General features: G+C 34.3%; 1 protein-coding gene and 1 long non-coding RNA gene across 5 annotated transcripts; one reads left to right on the top strand and one right to left on the bottom strand.

The window, feature by feature from the left end:
• Positions 1-9,679: 9,679 nt before the first annotated feature.
• On the top strand, positions 9,680-13,815 carry LOC132304262 (BTB/POZ domain-containing protein At1g67900-like). Of its 3 annotated transcripts, none has more exons than XM_059801857.1 (5): positions 9,680-10,058; positions 10,516-10,744; positions 10,833-10,902; positions 11,079-12,341; positions 13,018-13,815. In XM_059801857.1, the coding sequence occupies exons 2-5, from the start codon at positions 10,686-10,688 to the stop codon at positions 13,504-13,506; spliced, it is 1,881 nt and encodes a 626-aa protein (XP_059657840.1). In that variant the 5' UTR covers positions 9,680-10,058; positions 10,516-10,685; the 3' UTR covers positions 13,507-13,815. The 3 variants fall into 3 exon arrangements, with proteins under 3 accessions (XP_059657840.1, XP_059657839.1, XP_059657838.1); XM_059801856.1 differs by lacking the exon at positions 9,680-10,058 and adding an exon at positions 10,300-10,386; XM_059801855.1 differs by lacking the exon at positions 9,680-10,058 and having other exon boundaries at positions 10,324-10,744.
• Positions 13,816-17,844: 4,029 nt separating this feature from the next.
• On the bottom strand, positions 17,845-18,731 carry LOC132304264 (uncharacterized). Of its 2 annotated transcripts, none has more exons than XR_009481555.1 (2): positions 18,479-18,731; positions 17,845-18,388 (listed from the first exon to the last, which is right to left on the bottom strand). It is a non-coding gene; the product is annotated as an uncharacterized LOC132304264 (long non-coding RNA). The 2 variants fall into 2 exon arrangements; XR_009481556.1 differs by having other exon boundaries at positions 17,845-18,400.
• Positions 18,732-20,348: the final 1,617 nt, after the last annotated feature.

Below are 20,348 nucleotides of genomic sequence, written 5' to 3' on the forward strand. Positions count from 1 at the left end.
AAATTTAGTTTAAAATTCTAACTAAATTTCTTTCAATTTTAAATTCAAAATGTTGATTCAGTATTACCAAACATAAAAGAATTAAATTTAAAATCTAAATACGTGAAATTACTTATCTAAATTGACATCTCTCAAATTCAAATTGTGTCAATCTCAGCCAACTCTTGAGCAAAGGTTCAAATTTTACTTATTGCCGTTGAACTTGCTTGTACATGATGAAGCTATATACATGTTGTATTTCTCTATGAACATTGTTACTTTGGTTGATAGTTCAGGCTTAAAACATTAGCCGAAAAGTTTTTATGTCTTTAGATATGTTTTAATTGAGAACCTTGAGTCCCCCCACATAACAAACAAATACAAAAAACGAATAACCCTTCCGCTATTGTTTTTGGCATAGATTATCAATTCAAATATCATTTTTCTCTCTCTATAGTTGCAAAGCACAAGGATAATATATGAATTCTTTTTGGGAAGATATCATAATTAAAGCCCACGTTTAGAGCATCCGTATCAAACTCTCCGGATTTTGGTTCTCCAAAAATGTCACTTTAGCTTTTTCAAAAGTCACGTTAGTAATTCCAAGATACACGTCATTAACTTTTGCTTTCCAGAAACAAGCACTCCATCATGCTCTCTGAATTTTCGCTCTAAAAAAATATATATATATATTAATTTTTTGTTTTTTTAACCTTTTCCTAACGTCTATAATTCTAACAGTTATATTTCTAACGGTTATATTTTTAACGAATACATTTCATGTAATAGAATTTTTATTATGTAATAATTTTTTAAGATTTAAAATGATGAAATTATTTCTCAACAACCAATATTTTTCAATCAAACAATATCTTTGCGAATTATTAAAAAAACTAAGATTGATATTATAATTTTCAATAATACATTATCCATTATGGATTAATAAAAATAAATAAATAAATTTAAACAAAAAGTTAAAAATAATAGCTAAAATTGAGAAAATAGAAGATGAAGTAACCTGAATAGTAGAGAATAGAGATGGGTTAGATGTAAGGTAAATGGAAGTAGGAGTTGGGGTATTTATAGAAGATAAATGATTTTTTTAATTTTTTTTTAAATAAGTTAAAAAATCAAGTTTAAGGGGAAAAAAAATAGAGTTTTAAATTTATTTTTGGCACAAATCAAATTTTGTTTGGACAAACAGTGCCTAAAACAATACGTTTTTTCTTTAGTGAATTTTATTAATTTTTTTTTTTTTTTGGCCAAAAAAGCTATTCTGTTGCTGCGAGATTAAAAAAAAAAGGAGCCGCTGAGCCCAAAACGTAGACGTTTTGGCCAAAAATAAAAGAAAAAAAAATTCCCCAATTGAGCTCAGGGTCGTGCTATTCCGTGAGCCAGCCTACAAGTCCTTGTGGGTTCGCCCAATTAGCGCGAGCCCGATGTGAATTAATTGGGCCATTTCGCTCACGGAAATTGGGTTTCGCGAGAAGGTTGCAGATGCTCTTAATAATCAAAGAAAAATGTAGAGAGGTCACTAATTGACCCCGATCGTATGTTTTTATTTTTATTTTCAGAACACTCTATATGCTTTACGTTCAATAACTTAGAAAGACAACAACTTCATTCAATTTAGCATCGAATTTGCCTAGGTTGTTTTGTAATTCACTACAAAAAAATCTACACTCAAATACTTTGAAATAACAACGGACCAAAAAATACCGGACATGATGTGTCATTTTGTCATTCCTATATGTGAACTGCACGTGCGCATCTCAACAACCCTTTGGTGGGATGGTTTTGTCAATGCCCCCATACCAACTGGCAGTTGGGTTCTTGCTTGGGTTCCAATTCCACAACCAAACTAAATGGATCCCAAAGTTTGATCCCATCTTATGTAAACATAATCTTTCAATGGGATTGACAGTGTCTCAACTCTTTTAGGAACAAACCAACTTGAGTTTACTGTCAAATGGAGCCCAACTCTGATCCATCTGCTCCACCATATATTCTTTTAAGTTTACACATATATACATGTTTTATAAGTTTGCCTCTTGTTGTTTTACTTTTGGCTTTGTCATTTTTGACTTGGTAACAAAGTGTGCCATCATAAGGAGATGGTAGGTCTCATCTTTGTCCCAAAACACAATTTGATATGGACCTAAAACGAAAAATTATAAAACGTGTTCGTTTTATACGTTCTGATCCGGAAGTAACAAATTTGAAATGAGAAACAATCTCTTCATGTACAGAGATAAAATTGCGTACATTTAACTCTCTCCAGATTTTGCAATAACAAGAGTCTCGTACCGGCAAAGTAACCTTGTTGAAACCTTCCTTTTCACCTTGCCATTTTAGGTGGACCAAACCCTAAAGGTTGTGGTCCAATAAGATTGATCAGTTGTGATTTCTTGGGTAACCTAATCACTACTCATTGTGCAATTTCAGCCACAGACCATTGTCAATAATGAGACTATATTAACTTACCCAAAAGCCTAACCTAATTGAAAAGAAAAAAAGAAAAAAAAGAACAATCATACAAATAAATGTCATAGCATGGACCAAGATAACATTCCAAATCCCATCAGTGCATTCTTTTCCTTTATATAAAAGGTGATGAACACTTAGCCTATCCTCCTTGGTGTGGTCACTAAGTGGATGGGACATATGATTATCTCCTTTTTTTTTTTTTTTAAGTGAGACCATAAATTCTTAGTTATATGTATATGGACACCACCTAGCTTTTGACTTGGAAATTTATCTCTCTGTACTCTCAAGTTGAGAGAAATTACTATATGATCTCAAATTAGTTTTTAATTGATGCGTAAATAAATATGTTAATTATATATATATATTTATTTACAAATAGTTAGCGATTGATCAGAATCAACAGTCCAAAATTATATAATAATTCGTCGGTAGTTCCTGTCCCTATAGATCCTGGAGGACCTCTACCAAGTACCAACTTCCACAACCCCTTTTCAAATTAAATTAATAAGAATTTTGCAAATCAACAATGTAATGATTTGAAAATGAGATTTGGACACAAAAGCAAAAGAGGGGACTCTGATCACACATATCCTTGAGATCTCGTCATCAAGGTTGTGTTTATCTTAATCTACCCAAGTGCCCTAACTTTTTTGGTTTAGCTTTAAAGTTGATTTCCACACTTTAATAAAGAATATATGATCTTGTAGTAATAATTTCGAGATTGGTCAAGATAAGCGCACTCTGATTGTCATTAGGGTTGTCTTAATTTTTTACATTAGGGGTAAAATTGGGCACTTGGATGCCTATTCCTTTCACATTGTAAAAATATCAACAATTCTTTAATGAGATAGCATAACTTGCATAACCTTGTAAATTTATTTTTAATTTGAGTTTTTATTTATTTATTTATTTATTTTTAGTTGATACTCACATACTTATGTCTTTACTGAAACTCAATCATAACCTCCTTTGAAAAGATAGGGTTCAATATAGCTAGTATTTTTGCATTAAGAGTGATTAATTTTGAACTTTTATATAATTTTTTAAACTTTTATGATAATTTTTTAAAGAAGGTGAGTATACAAAATATCTTGTCCCCTCCCCCACCCTAATTTTAGTATAAACTTCTCTTTCACCCATTAAATTTAGTATCATCTTGTTTAGTCCATACACTAGTCAATAGATTTATGACCTATACACTTGATAGCGCTACAACCTACATATATATACACGTGTTCGCGCTTACTCTGATACACATGGAAATATATTCAGTACACCGAGTCATCAGAGCCATCCACAATGCATGCTGCATGCAAGACTCAACTCCCGAATGTTACACAATTCTTGTGGGGCCTGCCATACAAACATGGTGGGCCCCACAACCATTGTGTTTGCTTCAATCGTTCCGTGTTCGGCCAAACTTGCATATTTTCCTGTAAGTACGTATATTGGAGCTAGGCATGAATTATACAGACTACATATACAATACCAATCTCAAATTAAATAGACCTTTCTTTTTGGTTGGGATATGGAACTTTCCGCCAGGAAAACAGTGAAAAGTGAAATTTTCAAGCTGACCAAACAGGAAAAAGTAAATGGAAATGCAATTCACGTCAAACAAAGAAATGTGAGGAAAGAGCATACTATAATGATTGGATTAGATGGGGATTAGTACTATTAATCGATGTTATGATGGACAAAATGACATGTATCCTTGTCTGTGCCCACTCAGTGATCCATATATTCTCAACAAAAAAAGAAAGAAAAGCTTCTTTTTTCTCACAGTCAAAAACAAACCTAAAGCTGAAGCCAATTTGGTCCCGTCACACTCATCCTGCCTATCCATGCGAATCTTTGACAAACATATGAGGGTGGGTAACTTAGGAAAACGAGTTCTTTCTTCTTTCTCATCATTTACCAACTACTACAACAATCATATATATTTATATATATATATATATATATATATATGATATACTGCAGTCTGATGAGTAAGAATGTTTTTTACACACCAAGCAATCAAGTATAGCGACATATCAAACGTTCACCATATTTGGTGTGAATATGAATTTTGTTCACTAGTACGCGTACAAGAAATTATCTATGTATGTTCTTATTGGTGAGAATTTATTCCATTCTCATCACATATGTTACACAATTTTGTTATAACTTGCAACGTAAGTCTTGTATAGAAGAAATTGGTAAGATTAGTTTAGTAGATTTGAAGAAGATTAAAAAAAATAATTTTGTTGTATTAAAAAAGAGAAAAAAATATTATATATAATATGACCTTAGCGGTTGAAGAAAATTTATGTCTATATAATTACATGGGTTAATGGAAAAGTTAGGGTAGGTTAGGATTGATTGGTTGACTTGGGCTACTATTGTTTTGATAATTAATTAATTTGTTAAAATAATAAAATAAATTGGGAGGGAAAATTTCACGTTGTTGAATATTATAAGAGATTCGCGACACACAAAAGATTACCATTCTTGAAAATCGATCATACTTTTTTCTCAATCATCCCAAAACTGATTTGGTCATGGAGGCTTTCAAAGTTGGGTACAGGTTGGCCTGCTAAGTTATATTCCTTTCACAATCCGTATTAGTCCCACCCATTACACTAGATGTAACCCGATGATAAATGCATGAGAAATGCAACCAAATTTTTTTTGACCTGCTTTCAAATTTGGGTAAATTTCACATTCACAGGTAAATATTTCATAATCTGACTTACTTCCAATCAAGTTGTGATTTATGTAACAAATGTCTCCTGTCATTAATGGAATCTGCTGATATTAAAATTTATCACTGATGGGGGAGTAAGTGAGATTATGTAATTAAGAGGAGGCTATATGAAATATTGACAAACCTTAAGTAAGGTAAGTGAAATTTATCTTCAAAAACTCTATCCCCAAAGAATTGTTTGCATCCAACGTAAGTCAAACTTTAAACCTGATGATGATTCATGAGGCACCAGGCCGGATCAAGTGACTTTTACCCAATTGAGCCAACCCCTTAAAATACCTTCAATTTTTTAACTAATAGACATAGCTAGGAGTCTATATGAATTGTGGTAGTAGTCCCTATTGTAGCTTGTTATAACGCTGTTAAAGCACAAATTTTTTTCCCTAAATTCTTAAAACACGATTTAAGTCCGTTAATACTAAAAAAGAGAATTCATCACATGTAAAACTTATTTCAACAAAATTTTTTAAAATTAAATGTGTTAAAACTAGATTAAATTATGTTGAAATTTTTTACAGCCCATGATAGTTGGGATTGGTTGGCACAAATCTTAAACAAATGTGTTGAAACTGAGTTTAAATGTATTGAAAATTTTTACAGCATGCTACATTGGAGATTGGTTACAACAAAGGATCCAAACTCTAAATATATATGAGTAGTAATATACTTGGGCCAAACTTTTAATGTAAATTGTCTCACCTATAAGTTTTGATTAGTCATTTTTATCAAATATAAGAAGGAAAATGATTTTTAAATCAAGTTGTTGCAGTGAATTGGCACATATATTGTTTTTAATTGGTCATAGCGGAGCCTGCTACTTACTTGTATTTTCCATAAATAAACAATAAAAAATATTTATTTAAACAATTCACTGCAACTCTGTAACGTGATTATCACCATTTATATAAGAAAGTGTGGAATTCCACTTCCTCATATTTTGCATACTAATCAAAACTCGTATATCAGGCAATTAATTTTAAGTAATTGGCCAAAAATATTTTCTAATATATATATATATATTTATATTACACACTTTCTGAGGTGAGGCAAACAAGTATTAATGGTGTTGGACCAGGAAATGGCTGGATTAACATTTGCCAGGTGTACGGTCATAAGAATTTGGTCTGTCTGTCTGTGCCAAGATTCATGTCAAAAAATAAAGACACAGAGGCCCCACAGGCACACAAGCTGTGTATGAATATGGAGAAATCTTGCTGTTACCAAAGTGGGATGAATGAAAGTGGACCCCCTCAATTTAAGAAAAGATGAAAGAGACTTTTGTGTGTGTGTGTGTATATATATATATGTATATATATGTGTGTGTGTGTATGGTGATCAAATTGCCAGTTCATTTTTTTGAGGTCCCTGTGACTCTGAATGATACAACTCCTAAATTCTGGAACACGACAAGAATGAATATATATACTACTACTATAAAAACTATACATTGCAGTATCACATCTAATAAATACAAAAATTAAATCCCTAAAGTAAAGTTTATGAACAGAGAAGAGACAGAGACAGTGATCAAACATTGCCATGACATTTGCTACTCAATATACCTAACGAACAAGACATTTTGTGATGTGTGTGTAATTTTCTGGATTCAAACCACTGGAAATTCACTTCTGACCATACCCTATGCCTATATGTGTGTGACTGTGTGTGATTTCAATTTCCAGAGTTTTTTTATTATTTAATTTTTGCCTATAGGGGAAATTTGTATGGAGGTATGGACATTTCCATTTTAGATCTGTCAATGGGGACTGCTAGGACCATGAGATTTCTGGTCACAGCTGTCCATTGCAAGGCCAATCATCTTTATGCGAAGGAGAAAGTTAAAAATAAATTAAATAATGGATGCATTATTTTGTATGTATATTTATTGGGGGAAAAAAAAAAAAAAAAAACAAGAAGAATGATTTACGGGCATAATTAAATCTCAATTTATATTAATTTTCTCTTAAAAATGTAAACAATCCTTCTATATGCAAAGATAAAACTACCCACATTTAACCCTTTTCAAATTTCATAATAACAAAAGTCTCCTCCATTAAATTAACCCTTTTCACTCAAAACCCCTGTTTAAACCCAACTTGAGCCCTATTTGATCCTAATTCCTAAATCTATTCACATTACTCACAAGTTGCACAAAATGACAATATGTTTTTGTTTTTAAAAAAAGAAAAAGAAAAAAAGAAAAGATATACCATTAGAATCTATATCTTTATTGAGACTTGAAGGGTTAGGAAAATCGGATGGTGACTCCACCATATTGGACAAAGGGTAACTGTAAACCGTATTGGATTCCCAGCCCACAAAGTAAGTGATTGGTGGGTCCCACAAAAGAGAGAAGGGCCCCACATGTCGATTGGCCACCCCGTTGGGTAACACCGACGTGGACCCGTACGGCGTGCGGATTGTGCCCTCTCACGCATGGTGGATAGCAACCCGAACCCACACCTGTTTACTTGGATCCAGTCTATGTGGTATTTGCCCTTGGTTTATAGTAAAAATTTCAAAAATACCAATTGGCTTGGTTTTTGGTGGACATTGATCGAACCAAGACAAGGCTAGGTCTTGGCCCATGTGGACACTGATCGAGCCAACACAATGCCATAATGCTTAAACTCTTAGACTCTTCTTGGCCTTTGGTGGACATTGATTGAGCCAACATACAGTTGGGTCACATTCCCTTTGTGGTCATGCCCAATTTGCTGAAACATTCAGGTCCCCAGACTTGGGCCATCACTATTTTTCAATACCCATTTTTCCTTTTTTATTTTTTACCTGAGAAATAAGTAAAAATGTCTATGTTATCCCTCTCTTAAAGCGTTTTGTCTCGCATCATATTCCAATGAAAGGAGTTGAGAACTTATGAAAACAAGTGTATATCACTATCTAATAGTTTAACCTTTTGGGATGTCATTGTTATATTTTAATGAGTAATGATAGGAAAACCGAAAAGGAATTCCTGAATTAACATTGAATTTGTTGTGTTTAACTATGTTTATTACGTGTTAAATAATTATTTTTTAGAAACTGTTTAAGTAGATGAGGTAGATAAAAACACATCAGATTTGGAATTTATTCGGAGAAATCATTGGATGACCCTATCATTTTTCTTTTTGAATACCCACTTTTCATTTTTTTATTTTTTACTTGAGAAATAAGTAAAAATGTCTATATTATCCCTCTTTTATAACCGCTTGTCTCACGTCAAATCCCGATAAAAAAAATTAAAAACTTACAAAAACAAATATACAGCACCACCTAATTATTTATCCTTTCAAAATCTAATAAAAAGCATCCCACCCATTACACCCTCAAAGGTCGTATTTCAAATAGATTTGACTCTATTTTACGAAAAATTATTGAATACCCTGGGACATATCAACCCTTGGATGTGGTGGTGGGCCCCACCACATCCATAATCCAATGGCCCTCACTACCCCGGTGTACCATACCCCGGGGGTATTCAATAGCTGCTCCTATTTTACATGATAGGATGCCTTGCACATGTCAATCATTTCACACAAGTAATTTATCAATAGAACTTTTTTTGTAGGACACTCCCTAGGGCAAAATTAAATAATGTTTTTGCTAAACCTACTATTCCCATGCGGAAAATGATCCTTTTCATTTATATCTCAATACATTAGTCTCTAAGCATCTAATAATGAAGTCCATATGTATATCATCAGAATTTTAATAAAAAAGTAAGAGGAATATCCTTTTATATTAAAGAAAGTTGTAGAGTTATAAAACTTTTTTTTTTAAAAAAAAAAAAAAAAAAAAAAACTCTTGACAAATATTCATACAAAAAACTCTGTATATATATATATATATATATATATATATATATATATATATATAATTTGATTATAGAAAAATAGCTTTCTTGGAAGTTATGTATAGTCAATTTAATACAAAAAACAAATAACTTACGTCATTTGTGAGTATAATTTAAATCAAACAGTAACAAAGAAAAGAATAATATCAATTGTACCTTCAAAAGAAAATGAAGACACTGGGTCGTAATTTTTTGAAAGAAAAAAAAAAGCAAATGGACAAGGACACCCAACTACCAAATTAATGCAATTTAGCATTATATTAGACAACCTTTCGACCAAAGCCCTTTAATTTCCTCATACTAAATATCAGTTTGTACCACCCATAATATATTTTCTTACCCTCATTAATACCCATGGGCCTCCTGCAATAATTGCACCCTAGGTCATTTCCGTAATTCCATCAAAACAGAAGGGCAATCTTGATAGACTCCATTTATATATCATCATCTAATTGAGTCCAAAGAGTTGAGAATAGTTAAAAGCCATATTTGATAGTGATACACACACATCCTATTCCTCTTTTAGCATCATATCTCTCTTTATCTCCAACTCCACACATTTTTTTTATATCCATAATTTATATAAACTATTATATTCTCAATTCCCTTTTCAATACATATAAATTATACATACATATATAATTATATAAATCATTGTGTGTGAAATTATGGGTTTGTGTATAATGGGAATAGAGCGGCGTACGATGTTGGGATAAATTAGTGTTTGACTAAAATAATCCGGGGGTGAAGAGAGAGAAAGAGAGAGGAAAATGGTGTGGCAATGATGAGAGAGAATGGCACTAGTGGGCGCAGGATAAGCACGTGGGCGTGGCCTTTCTGTGATTGCTCGCACGCTGTCATTAGTTCTTAAAAACAATTTCTCTTCTAAGTCACGAAAACAAAACGTCACAGTTTTCCATTTCATCTCTGATTTTCCTGCAAATGATTGGCAATTTTCCAGGGAACCAAACAAGCTTAAAAATTTCTCAGGTTGTATTATATTTTATTCCCTGTTTAATTTTAAACATACCCATTATAGTATTTTGTGTATATGTTTTAGAGTTTCTATTATTATTATTATTATTTTTTAGTTAGTGTGTTTTGTTTGTTTCATTGACTTGTGTTTATGAATATATTGATCTTGATGGGATTGGTGTGGCTTTGATTCTTTGTTTGCATGTCTAAATCAAAATGGGGTATAGAATTTGACTGAAATGACACAGACTTGGTGGGTTTTTGATATAAATTGCATACACAATATTCACATAGTGACCAACACACACAAAGCAAGCATTCTTTGTATTCCTTGGTTCTCGGAGTACTCTCCCTATCTCCTCCATGAAAATTTTTCCTTTCTGCGATTTTTTTCATTCTTCTTCTTTAATTTGAGGTCTGTTTGGTTGATTACTTTCCTATTGGGTCACTAACTATAGAAAATCAAATACAGGAAATGGGTGTTGTTGATTGTGATCTCTAGTTGGTTGGTGAATTTCCTTTGGCCTGTGGTTTGCTAAAAAGTGAAGTTTTTATCAGTTTGTGAGTTGCGTTTTGTTTGGTTGTGGCATGGTGAGGCTTATCTGAGACATAGATAACCTAAGTAGGAAGAAAAATTCAGAGATGAAGTTTATGAAACTCGGTTCTCGGCCAGATACTTTCTATACTACTGAGGCTGTTAGGTATCAAGTTTACTGAATAAAGATAGAATTTCTTTGAATTTGTATGCATAAACATATAGATACTGAGGTTTTCTAGTCTTAAATGCAGGTCAGTTTCCTCAGAGGTGTCTAGTGATCTCATAGTTCAAGTGAAAGGAAGTAGATATTTGCTTCACAAGGTAACAAATTAGTGTGTGTGTGTGTGTGTGTGTGTGTGTGTGTTTCCTTTTTTTTTTTAATGAAATTTCATGTTATGTTGTGTGAATTTTGATAATTGATGCAATTTAATTGAATGGTATTCTCGTGTTTTGTAATTTTTGTTTAAGTTGATTAGTTTTGAGTCTTTGGTGCACAGTTTCCTTTGCTCTCCAAGTGTTTGCGCCTCCAGAAGCTGTGTTCTGAGTCTCCCGACTCCTCAAACCACCAAATAGTCCAACTCCCCGACTTCCCCGGCGGGGTCGAGGCGTTTGAATTGTGTGCAAAGTTCTGCTATGGCATCACAATCACTCTCAGTGCCTACAACATTGTCACGGCTCGATGCGCAGCCGAGTACCTCCAGATGACTGAGGATGTTGAGAAGGGGAACCTGGTATACAAGATTGAAGTGTTCTTCAATTCTTGCATACTACATGGGTGGAAGGACACTATAGTGACCCTACAAAGCACCAAAGTGTTCCCTATGTGGGCAGAGGACCTTAGCATCGCAAGCAGATGCATAGAAGCAATTACCTCAAAAGTCCTAGCCCACCCCTCAAAAGTGAGCCTCTCACACAGTTATTCGCGGAGGGGTCGGGACGATGTATCGTGTAATGGAGGAGAGAGCCAGAGAATCAAACCTGTGACAAAAGGATGGTGGGCTGAAGAAATAGCAGAATTGGGCATAGACCTCTATTGGAGGGTTATGATAGCAATTAAGTCTGGTGGGAGGGTACCCTCAAATCTCATAGGCGATGCATTGAGGACTTATGCATCAAGATGGCTACCCAAAATATCAAGAGACAAAAATGTTAGTAAGCAAGTAGAATCAGACACAGAGTCGGATTCAATTGGGGAGTTCACTTCAAAGAAAACGGTGCTCTTGGAATCAATAGTGAGCTTATTACCGGCCGAGAAAGGTGCGGTGTCTTGTAGTTTCTTGCTTAAGCTCTTGAAGGCAGCCAATATACTTAATGCTTCTTCTTCTTCTAAGATGGAGTTGGCTAGAAAGGTTGGGATTCAGTTGGAGGAAGCAACAGTTAGTGATCTGCTAATACCCTCTTTATCTTACACAAATGACACACTCTATGACATAGACATAGTCATGACCATATTGGAGCAGTTCATGTTACAAGGGCAGAGTCCCCCTACTAGTCCTCCAAGAGCTAAGGGGAGTTTCGAAAGGAGAAGGTCTCGCTCCGCGGACAATGTTGATTTTGAGTTTCAGGAGAGCAGGAGGTCTTCCTCGGCGTCACATAGCTCAAAATTGAAGGTAGCAAAGCTTGTAGATGGGTATCTTCAAGAGATAGCCCGGGACATGAATCTGCCTCTGTCAAAGTTTATTGCTATAGCAGAGGTGGTTCCTGATTTTGCAAGGCTCGACCATGATGATCTATACCGCGCAATTGACATTTATCTCAAGGTAAATTAGGGATTATTCAGAAAATCTTTCCAAGTTCTTGTTTTTTGATTTCTTTATGAATGTCTTTCTCTTGAAATCACCATAACTCATACTGGTATTGAAACGCGAAAACTTTATCCTTGGACATATTTTCAGTGGTTAGAAGTTAGGGTGTGGGTCACCAACTCCCTTGACATTTGGTTACTGCCATGTTCAATGTTGGTTAGGAATTCGGATTAGGCTGACCTATGCAATTTGGTGTAATAGGTCTTATTTATCTAGATCCTAGTACCATAATGGCAACATCTTTCAACTAAATTGACTTAGTGAGATTGAATCGTGCATACTGAAATTTAGATGTATCATTTTTTTACCTTTACTAAGTTTTAACAAAATTTGGCATTATAAGTGTGTGTATCTAGCCTTATAATTCATGATTTGTATGTCGTTTGCTCTATTGTGATCTGGAGATCATGGGTTTGAAACCGGAAACAGCCTCTCCATGCGAAGGTAAAGCTACGTCCATCTGACCCTCCCAGACCCCACAATGGCAGGAACCGGCCAGCCCTCCCCCCCCCTTTTTTTTTTTTTTTTTTTTTTTTTTAACATAGAAGTAGTGACATATGGAATCACCAAATGGTATTATTCATGGAAGAACTGTATGTAATACTAAATTCTCTTGCTTCTGAGCTTCCAGGCACACCCGAGCCTGAATAAGAGTGAAAGAAAACATTTGTGCCGAACTCTAGACTGCAAAAAATTATCAATGGAAGCCTGCATGCACGCAGCACAAAACGAGCTACTCCCTCTAAGGGTAGTGGTGCAAGTCCTCTTCTTTGAGCAAGCTCGAGTTGCTATGTCCGGTGGCCAAGTCACGGAGCTGCCTAGCAACATCAAGGCACTTCTAGCCGCGCACAATGACCCATCAAGGATTCCAGCTTCGTTAAGCACAAACGCAACTACTCCAGCAGACGACCAGTGGAGCGTCTCGGGCCTCAAATCACCAAAGTCAAAGCTATCAACCTTAAGGATGAAATTGGCCGAAGATGATGACTTGGAGGAAAATTTCGCAGAAGGAATTGGGAAATCCTCAAAAATTAAGGCTCTTTGTTCGATTCCAACTCGACCCAAAAGGATGTTGAGCAAGTTGTGGTCCATCAATAGAAGTGCAAGCGAAAAGAACTGAGAGACTTGTGTTAATTTTCGGGTTGGGAATGGTATTTTTAATGGCAATTATACTCTACTTTTTTGTTCTGTTCTTGCAAAATGCCTTGTAATTTTTTGGGAAAAAGATCACTATGCATTGTTGGTGTAATCTATGTTAATAAGTAACAAGTTTTTGGAGACATGAGAGGAGGAGGGAAAAAAAAAAATCTCTCTGTGGTACCCTCATTTTGTGGAAATTGGAATAGGACCCTTAGTTGTAATTTGACTAAATGGGGGACCAAAATTGTTGTGTTTGTCTATAGATCTGTTAACAGTTAGTACCTGTCTTTATCTTTTGGTTGTGCTCATTGAATCCTCAACTGTAAATTCAAAGTCCTCCTCAACACACCCACACACACACACACACACACACACAACACATACTGAACCTGTGGTTATGCAATGCTGTTTACCTTTTTTGGCTTACTATAATACTGTAGCTATGAATCTAAGTATGCATTGGATTATACATATAATGTATATCAGCACATGGAATGTACAGGCATATGCTGGTCCCAATTTGTCATTGATTATAGATATAGATATTCTTTTTTGGGAGTAAATATACCATAAATGATTTGAGCTACTGGCACTGGACCAGAGATATATCCCATTTTTGAGGCAATGATTTTATTTTATTTGTGTAAGATACGGATATTTTTTTATGCAATGTATGTCGGTATCTTTCATATATCTTTCTGAGTATGGGAGAGGTCTAGATTGCCTAGTGCACAATCAACGGTAGTGATTGTCACCATCAATTGAGACCCAAATGGGACTCTCACGTGATTGTACCAATCACTACCAGTAGTTGCAACACTAGACCTCTAAAGTATTTTAGTATAGGAGAGGTCTAGACTCTCTGCGCACAATCAGCGGTAATAATTGTCACCATAAATTAAGACCTAAATGGGATTCAATACGTGATTGTACCAATCACTACCGATAGTCGCAACACTAGACCTCTAAAGGACGGAGGAGGATTTTAATTCACGTCGGTGCAAAGAAGGAAATGAAAATAAACACCAAAGCATTGAAACAATAGGAGAATTATTACCATTGATAACAAATTTTAATGAAGTTTAACTTAAACATGTTTACAAAAGGACTCTGAGGGATTTAGGTGCTTAATACACATTTAGCTTTTATCTCATTTACACAAATTTATCTTGACTCATGTACATATAGTTAAATCTCTTTCATTTTGGCACTTTAAAACTATTAAGGTGGTAATCTTAAAAATAAAAATAAAAAATAAAAAAATCAGGATCACCTCCTTTGTAGAGGGATTTTTTGCTGATCTTGTGCACCGAAATGTCGTTTCGATGCACAAGCACAGAGTCTCGTGTTGGAGGTCCGTCTAACATGTACTGGATTGTGTACTAGTACTATGTACCACTCTAAAATAGTTGGGATCCTCTCCGATACCGCACAAGTTATCGAATTTTCAACATTTACACGTATAAATTATTCTTTTTAAAAAAGTCTTAGGTACCAAGATTGAGATTCATTGGATGCAATACAACACTTGTGTTGTACTACATAAGATCCCAACTCCATCTAAAAATCCTATTGAGAAAGAAAAAAAAAAGACTCGTCATTTTTATAAATTTAAAAGCAACCACACAAATCTTCCTCAATAATACAGCTAGTACTTACATTGAAGATATATGATGAGTATTATTCTCATTACATCCAAGTATCTACAGTTGTTCTATTGTCCTATCAATTAAAGCCTTACAGTTATACAAAACATGCATGCTTCATAGTCATGCTTTCATAATATTGTCTAAGCACATGAACCATCGAATATAGTTTGTTTTCTGTTACTCAATTATTAATCAAACACTATGTATATGACTTTTTCTCATCACATCTTCAGTCGTTCTGATTCTATTCTAGTCTTCCATTATGGTATCCACTTAATAATAGTACTATTGAGTGAGTCAGTACGTTATCAACTGCCTGACCAAACACACACACACACACACACACACACACACACAAACATATATATATCGATCTCATTAAAAAGTTGAATAAAATAACTATATGGGAGCCAAGATCAAGCAATGATTCAACCTGTCTGATATATTTGGTGCAAGAAGATCAATGTACAGATCCCATGTTACATGTTACTAGTTTGTGATCATTTGTGTATTGAACATGTGGTGAATATAATTGACAGCTGCATGCATAAATTGGTCTCCTTGCCAAACATAACTTTAGATGATTGGATTCCCAAATGTCTCTCTCATTCATGTCGTATATCCACACACACACATATTTGGAGTGAGGCTAGTAGAAAATCTTTATGATCCATAACATTAAAGGTTTCACTTGATCTTATTTCTTCAGTATATCAAATGATTGACATAAGATCAATTTGATTAGGATCTCACCAAATTTATTATTTAATTTGTAAAGTAATAGTAAATTGAGGGTGTTGCTTTTAAATCAATGAAATAGTATTTATTATTGTTATTATTATTACTTAGATCTCAATGCAGGCACGTCTTGTGGCAGACGAAATGAATGAAGAAGTCAATATGACGATCGAGTCAAAAATGCAATTAGGAATCTCAAAGATGTTTTAGCTGCATGTAAAACCAAACAATTAACTTATAATATCACGCTCATAAAGTCGTAAAATCTTCAAGGATAAGAATAATTTGTATGGAAGGAAAATGATAACTAGTCCGACTCTCAGAATAATGGAAATATTTTATATTAATAGATTCATAAACGGTTAGTATCATAACTAAATTTATGTTACATGTGAGAAACAGGCCTAACAAATTTTATAAAGTCGATACTATTGTTAGAAATTTTGGTCAATTTCTTGTATCAATCTTCCTTGTATGTGCTTTATATAATTTATGAGTAATACTACCATGAGAACCCTCTCATAATGAGTTTTACTTATTGAATCAATAAATTAACTGACTCATTTGAAATCTCAATATATTATCTCAATTCAGTACTTAAATAAGAAAAACTCGTGTCAGGACTTTGTAGGGGATGTATCCCACGGATCCACATGGTACACCCCAGGGTACTCGTCAAGCTTGAGCTTGTCAGTGAGATTGCTCGCAGCCCATCTCGACCCAAAGGTCCACATGGTGTATCCCCACACAAGTCAAGCTCTAGTGTAATCGTATGTCTCAGCAGCAAGCACGACTGGATCTCATGCGTATCGTGGACCGGTCTCAGTGGCCCACGATCTACACTTGCCTAGCCTATAGGCCTAGTCGATCAACAAGATGACGAAACCACGTGTCTCGACTGTAACACTGATCTCAGTTACCGCCGCATGTGCATTTAATGCAATAACTCTCACCCTCAAGCTAAAGGACCGAAATGACTCTATTAAACATAATAGGGTCACAATGGTTACTCTAACAAGGTAGGCCCGAGCTTTGAGTCTGAGCCTCGAGACCCAAGCAAACTATAAATGAAGGCCTTCATACATACGTAAAAGATGATTCAGGAGAGACACATATAAGGAAAAGAGAACTCTTTGACTTCATCACAGATCTCTTCGAATAGTCTTCTTTTCCTCCCGATAAAGCTCTTATTCGTTTTCATCACATTTTGTATTTAGATATTACCCCCGGTGCGGTACTTGTAATAATTATTGTAATAAATAAAAAATTCACAAACTCTCCTAATAGCATTATTCACTGCATTTGATTTCCTCTTATTTTAATAAGATGTTATCAAGAGCCACATTAAATATTATTTTTATGTGCATCAATTTTTCTTTCCTATTTCTATTACTCAATTATTTGTTGTAAGATTTCTCAATGTGGGACAGTATTGTGCCACGTAAATTTGAATCAGCTTTTGATGGGACTTGCAAGCTGGAGCCTGGAAATCAACACAATCACGATAAAGCTAGTTTGGACAATGAAGCTAAAATTAAAGTAGGTATACCTGCCATTATTAGATGGTTCTCGATGACTAACGCTTAATAATTCGGTCCAATCTAAATTTTCAGATTGAAATTTATTTGGTGAACTTGAATCGGCATGATTGTCTTTCTCATAAAAATTATGTCTTGCTCAAAAAAATTTGTTCATAAGATCATTTCATTAAATAGACGAAGTTGAACAAAGAGAATCATTTAATTTAACAAATGAAGTTGAACAATAAAACTATAATATCTGATCTTTACCACTGAGATTTCCCAAGGCATAGCAATTGTGATGAACCCCAATGATTCGATCATGTCCATCAAACAAAACTTGCTTGTCTCCAATATTAATTTCCATATTCATTCACCAATATTGCACTCAGTCTTCTATCACACTCCAGGAAAAACCTCTAACATGTTTTCAAATTCCTCCTATACATATATAATTCACATTACAAGAGAGAAAAGTGCATGAAAAAAAATAAAAATAAAATTAAGAAAGCAATCGCAAACACACATACATATAATGATGGACACAAACAATATAGCACCAACAACAATTTATTAACACTTATCTATATATCATCAGAACATATGATTCACTGGGCTTCTACTGTGTTTCTTTTAATAGTAGTGTCACAACTTGTGTTAGCCTTGGACTGATCAGAGTCCTTGTGCCCTCCCGAGTCGATGCTCTTGGTCCGTTGGAGGGTCGGGGCACGGTGGAGCCTGCACCGGAATGAACCTGCATGGGTTGTCGGCGAGCAAAGGCAATTGCTCTTAGCAGCACTCCCTTGCCTAGCCAGCCCTCCTCCACCACCCGGCTGTCCCGATGTCGGCGAGGTCGTTTCGGACTCCGAGGATGGTATCTCCACCTTCATCATCATCTTGTTGGTTATCCTCTCTTCGCTATCCATTCTCTTTGTCCACCTTTTCTAGCTATATCCTGCAATTGTTTCTATATATATAGTTTTCAAAAAATTGGAAGAAAAAAAAAATTAAAATTAACACATGATCATGTATGTGTTGTTGTTACCTCTGAAAGCTGTGGAATGGGCTGCAAAGTCTAACATGACTTGTGCATAGAGTTCATGACTTGCTTTTAAATAAAAGATAAAGTAAGATCAGATATTGGAATTGGATAACTGTGGATAAAGATAAAGATAGGTGATGGCACTATACACTATGTTATTAAATCGAGAAGGCCATGCACAATCTCTCTCTCTCTCTCTCTCTCTCTCTCTACATATATATATATATATATATATCACGGGTGTTATAATTTAGTCCATGAATGTCACTTTTGGTAATGCTTGAACCACTACTAGCTACAAATTAAACCTAACTGCCCCGTGCCCCATGCAGGCCCACTAGGATTTATTTTTTTCATACATTAATTTAAAGAAATTGATAATATAGCCCTATGTCCATGAATTCACTAAATTTTATTTTATTTTATGTATATAATTTATAAATATTTATAAAATAACCCTATAAAATTTATAAATTATTTTCCATAAAATTATCTGTTTCTAAAAACGTTTTAATTCTTTATTCATTTTCCTTCTTTTTCTTCAAATTTCTTTTTAATATCTTCAAAAACTTTTGTATTATCTTTCTACAATTAAAACTTATTTTTTTCTTCAAAATTCACTCATATTTTTTTCTTTTTATTTCATTTTCTTCTTAAAAATTTCTTTTTTCTTGTACTCATACATAATTTATATACAATAACATTTTTTTTTTCGTCTTATTTATTTTTTATTCACTTATTCTAATGTACTGGTATTACGCTATTATATTTTGGGATGTTTGAAAAAAAAAAAATTATTTTATTAATGTTAACATACCTCTGAACTAAATTTTTGACTCCACCCCTAAACATAATCAATAGAAGAACAACCCTATTAGCTTTTTTTCTTTATTTGATATTTCTTTCTTTATGGGGTTGAATCATGAGAAAAGCAAGGCAATGAAAGAGCTAGCTAGGCACTTTTGATTTATGAGGTCCCACTTTTTTAAATTATGGCAGACATTCTCGTGGGTGTCACAATTAGCTTATCGTTTCCTCACCCACACTGCATTCATGTTTTACACCCACCAGTGGGTCACATATATCACCTATATTAAGGATGTGATACCATTTTAAATCACTTGCTTGCCACCATTTGGCATTCCATGATGACTTTTTAGTCCTTTCCATTTCTTCTTTTTCTCTTTCCCTTCAATTTGCCTTAATTTCCTTTGACCCCTACAATTCAACTATTGAAGCAAGTTGAGAGAGGAAGAGAGAGATTGAGAGAACATAAAAAGATGGTCACTTATCCAAACTGTATAATTTTTTTTTGGTTGTATGATTGATTCAAATTAAAGTTCTAATTATCCTCAAATCACTTTTAGTGCATTGTGGTTTGACCAGCAAGAATACTTGTTTGGCTCCAATTGTTCCTTTTAACGGTATGTTTGTAATTTTCTAGTGTCCAAATGAGAAGTCAACCAAATATTTCTGATTATTTTACAACTGTTATGATCGTAAGAGCGTGTGCATTCGTGCATAATGACGATTGAGGAGGGCAAAAATGACCAACTACTAAGTTTGTAACATTGTGGCCCTAATGAAAAGGCTTTGTTAGGCATGAAATGAGTTAGATGGGGGTTTACGGATGTGAACCACAAACAAACACAAAATACTTAAGAAAAATGTAACCTTCTCTTCATTAACTTTTAACAGTACAATGAGGATCAATTACAATTTCTTGGACGGTACAATGCACAAGGACCTAGTTATAGTTTTAAAGAGTTCACTAGTTAAACCACTGATCACGTGTTACAAGCTTGAAATGTAAATCTAAGTGAAGAAATTTAAGCTACACCACAAAAGGGTAAGCAATGTAAACCTAGGATTA

This window comes from Cornus florida, unplaced genomic scaffold (genome assembly GCF_030987335.1).
Source record: "Cornus florida cultivar Cherokee Brave unplaced genomic scaffold, ASM3098733v1 CherokeeBrave_3.0.0_Hap2_Chr04, whole genome shotgun sequence".
Taxonomy (NCBI): Eukaryota; Viridiplantae; Streptophyta; class Magnoliopsida; order Cornales; family Cornaceae; genus Cornus; species Cornus florida.

What these genes read in the sequence shown, in the direction of transcription:
- LOC132304262 (XM_059801857.1), top strand. Translation starts at nt 10,686, where the DNA reads ATGAAGTTTATGAAACTCGGTTCTCGGCCAGATACTTTCTATACTACT. An exon ending in GTAGATATTTGCTTCACAAG is followed by an intron (nt 10,903 to 11,078) that starts GTAACAAATTAG and finishes TTTGGTGCACAG; the next exon opens with TTTCCTTTGCTCTCCAAGTG. An exon ending in CAATTGACATTTATCTCAAG is followed by an intron (nt 12,342 to 13,017) that starts GTAAATTAGGGA and finishes CTGAGCTTCCAG; the next exon opens with GCACACCCGAGCCTGAATAA.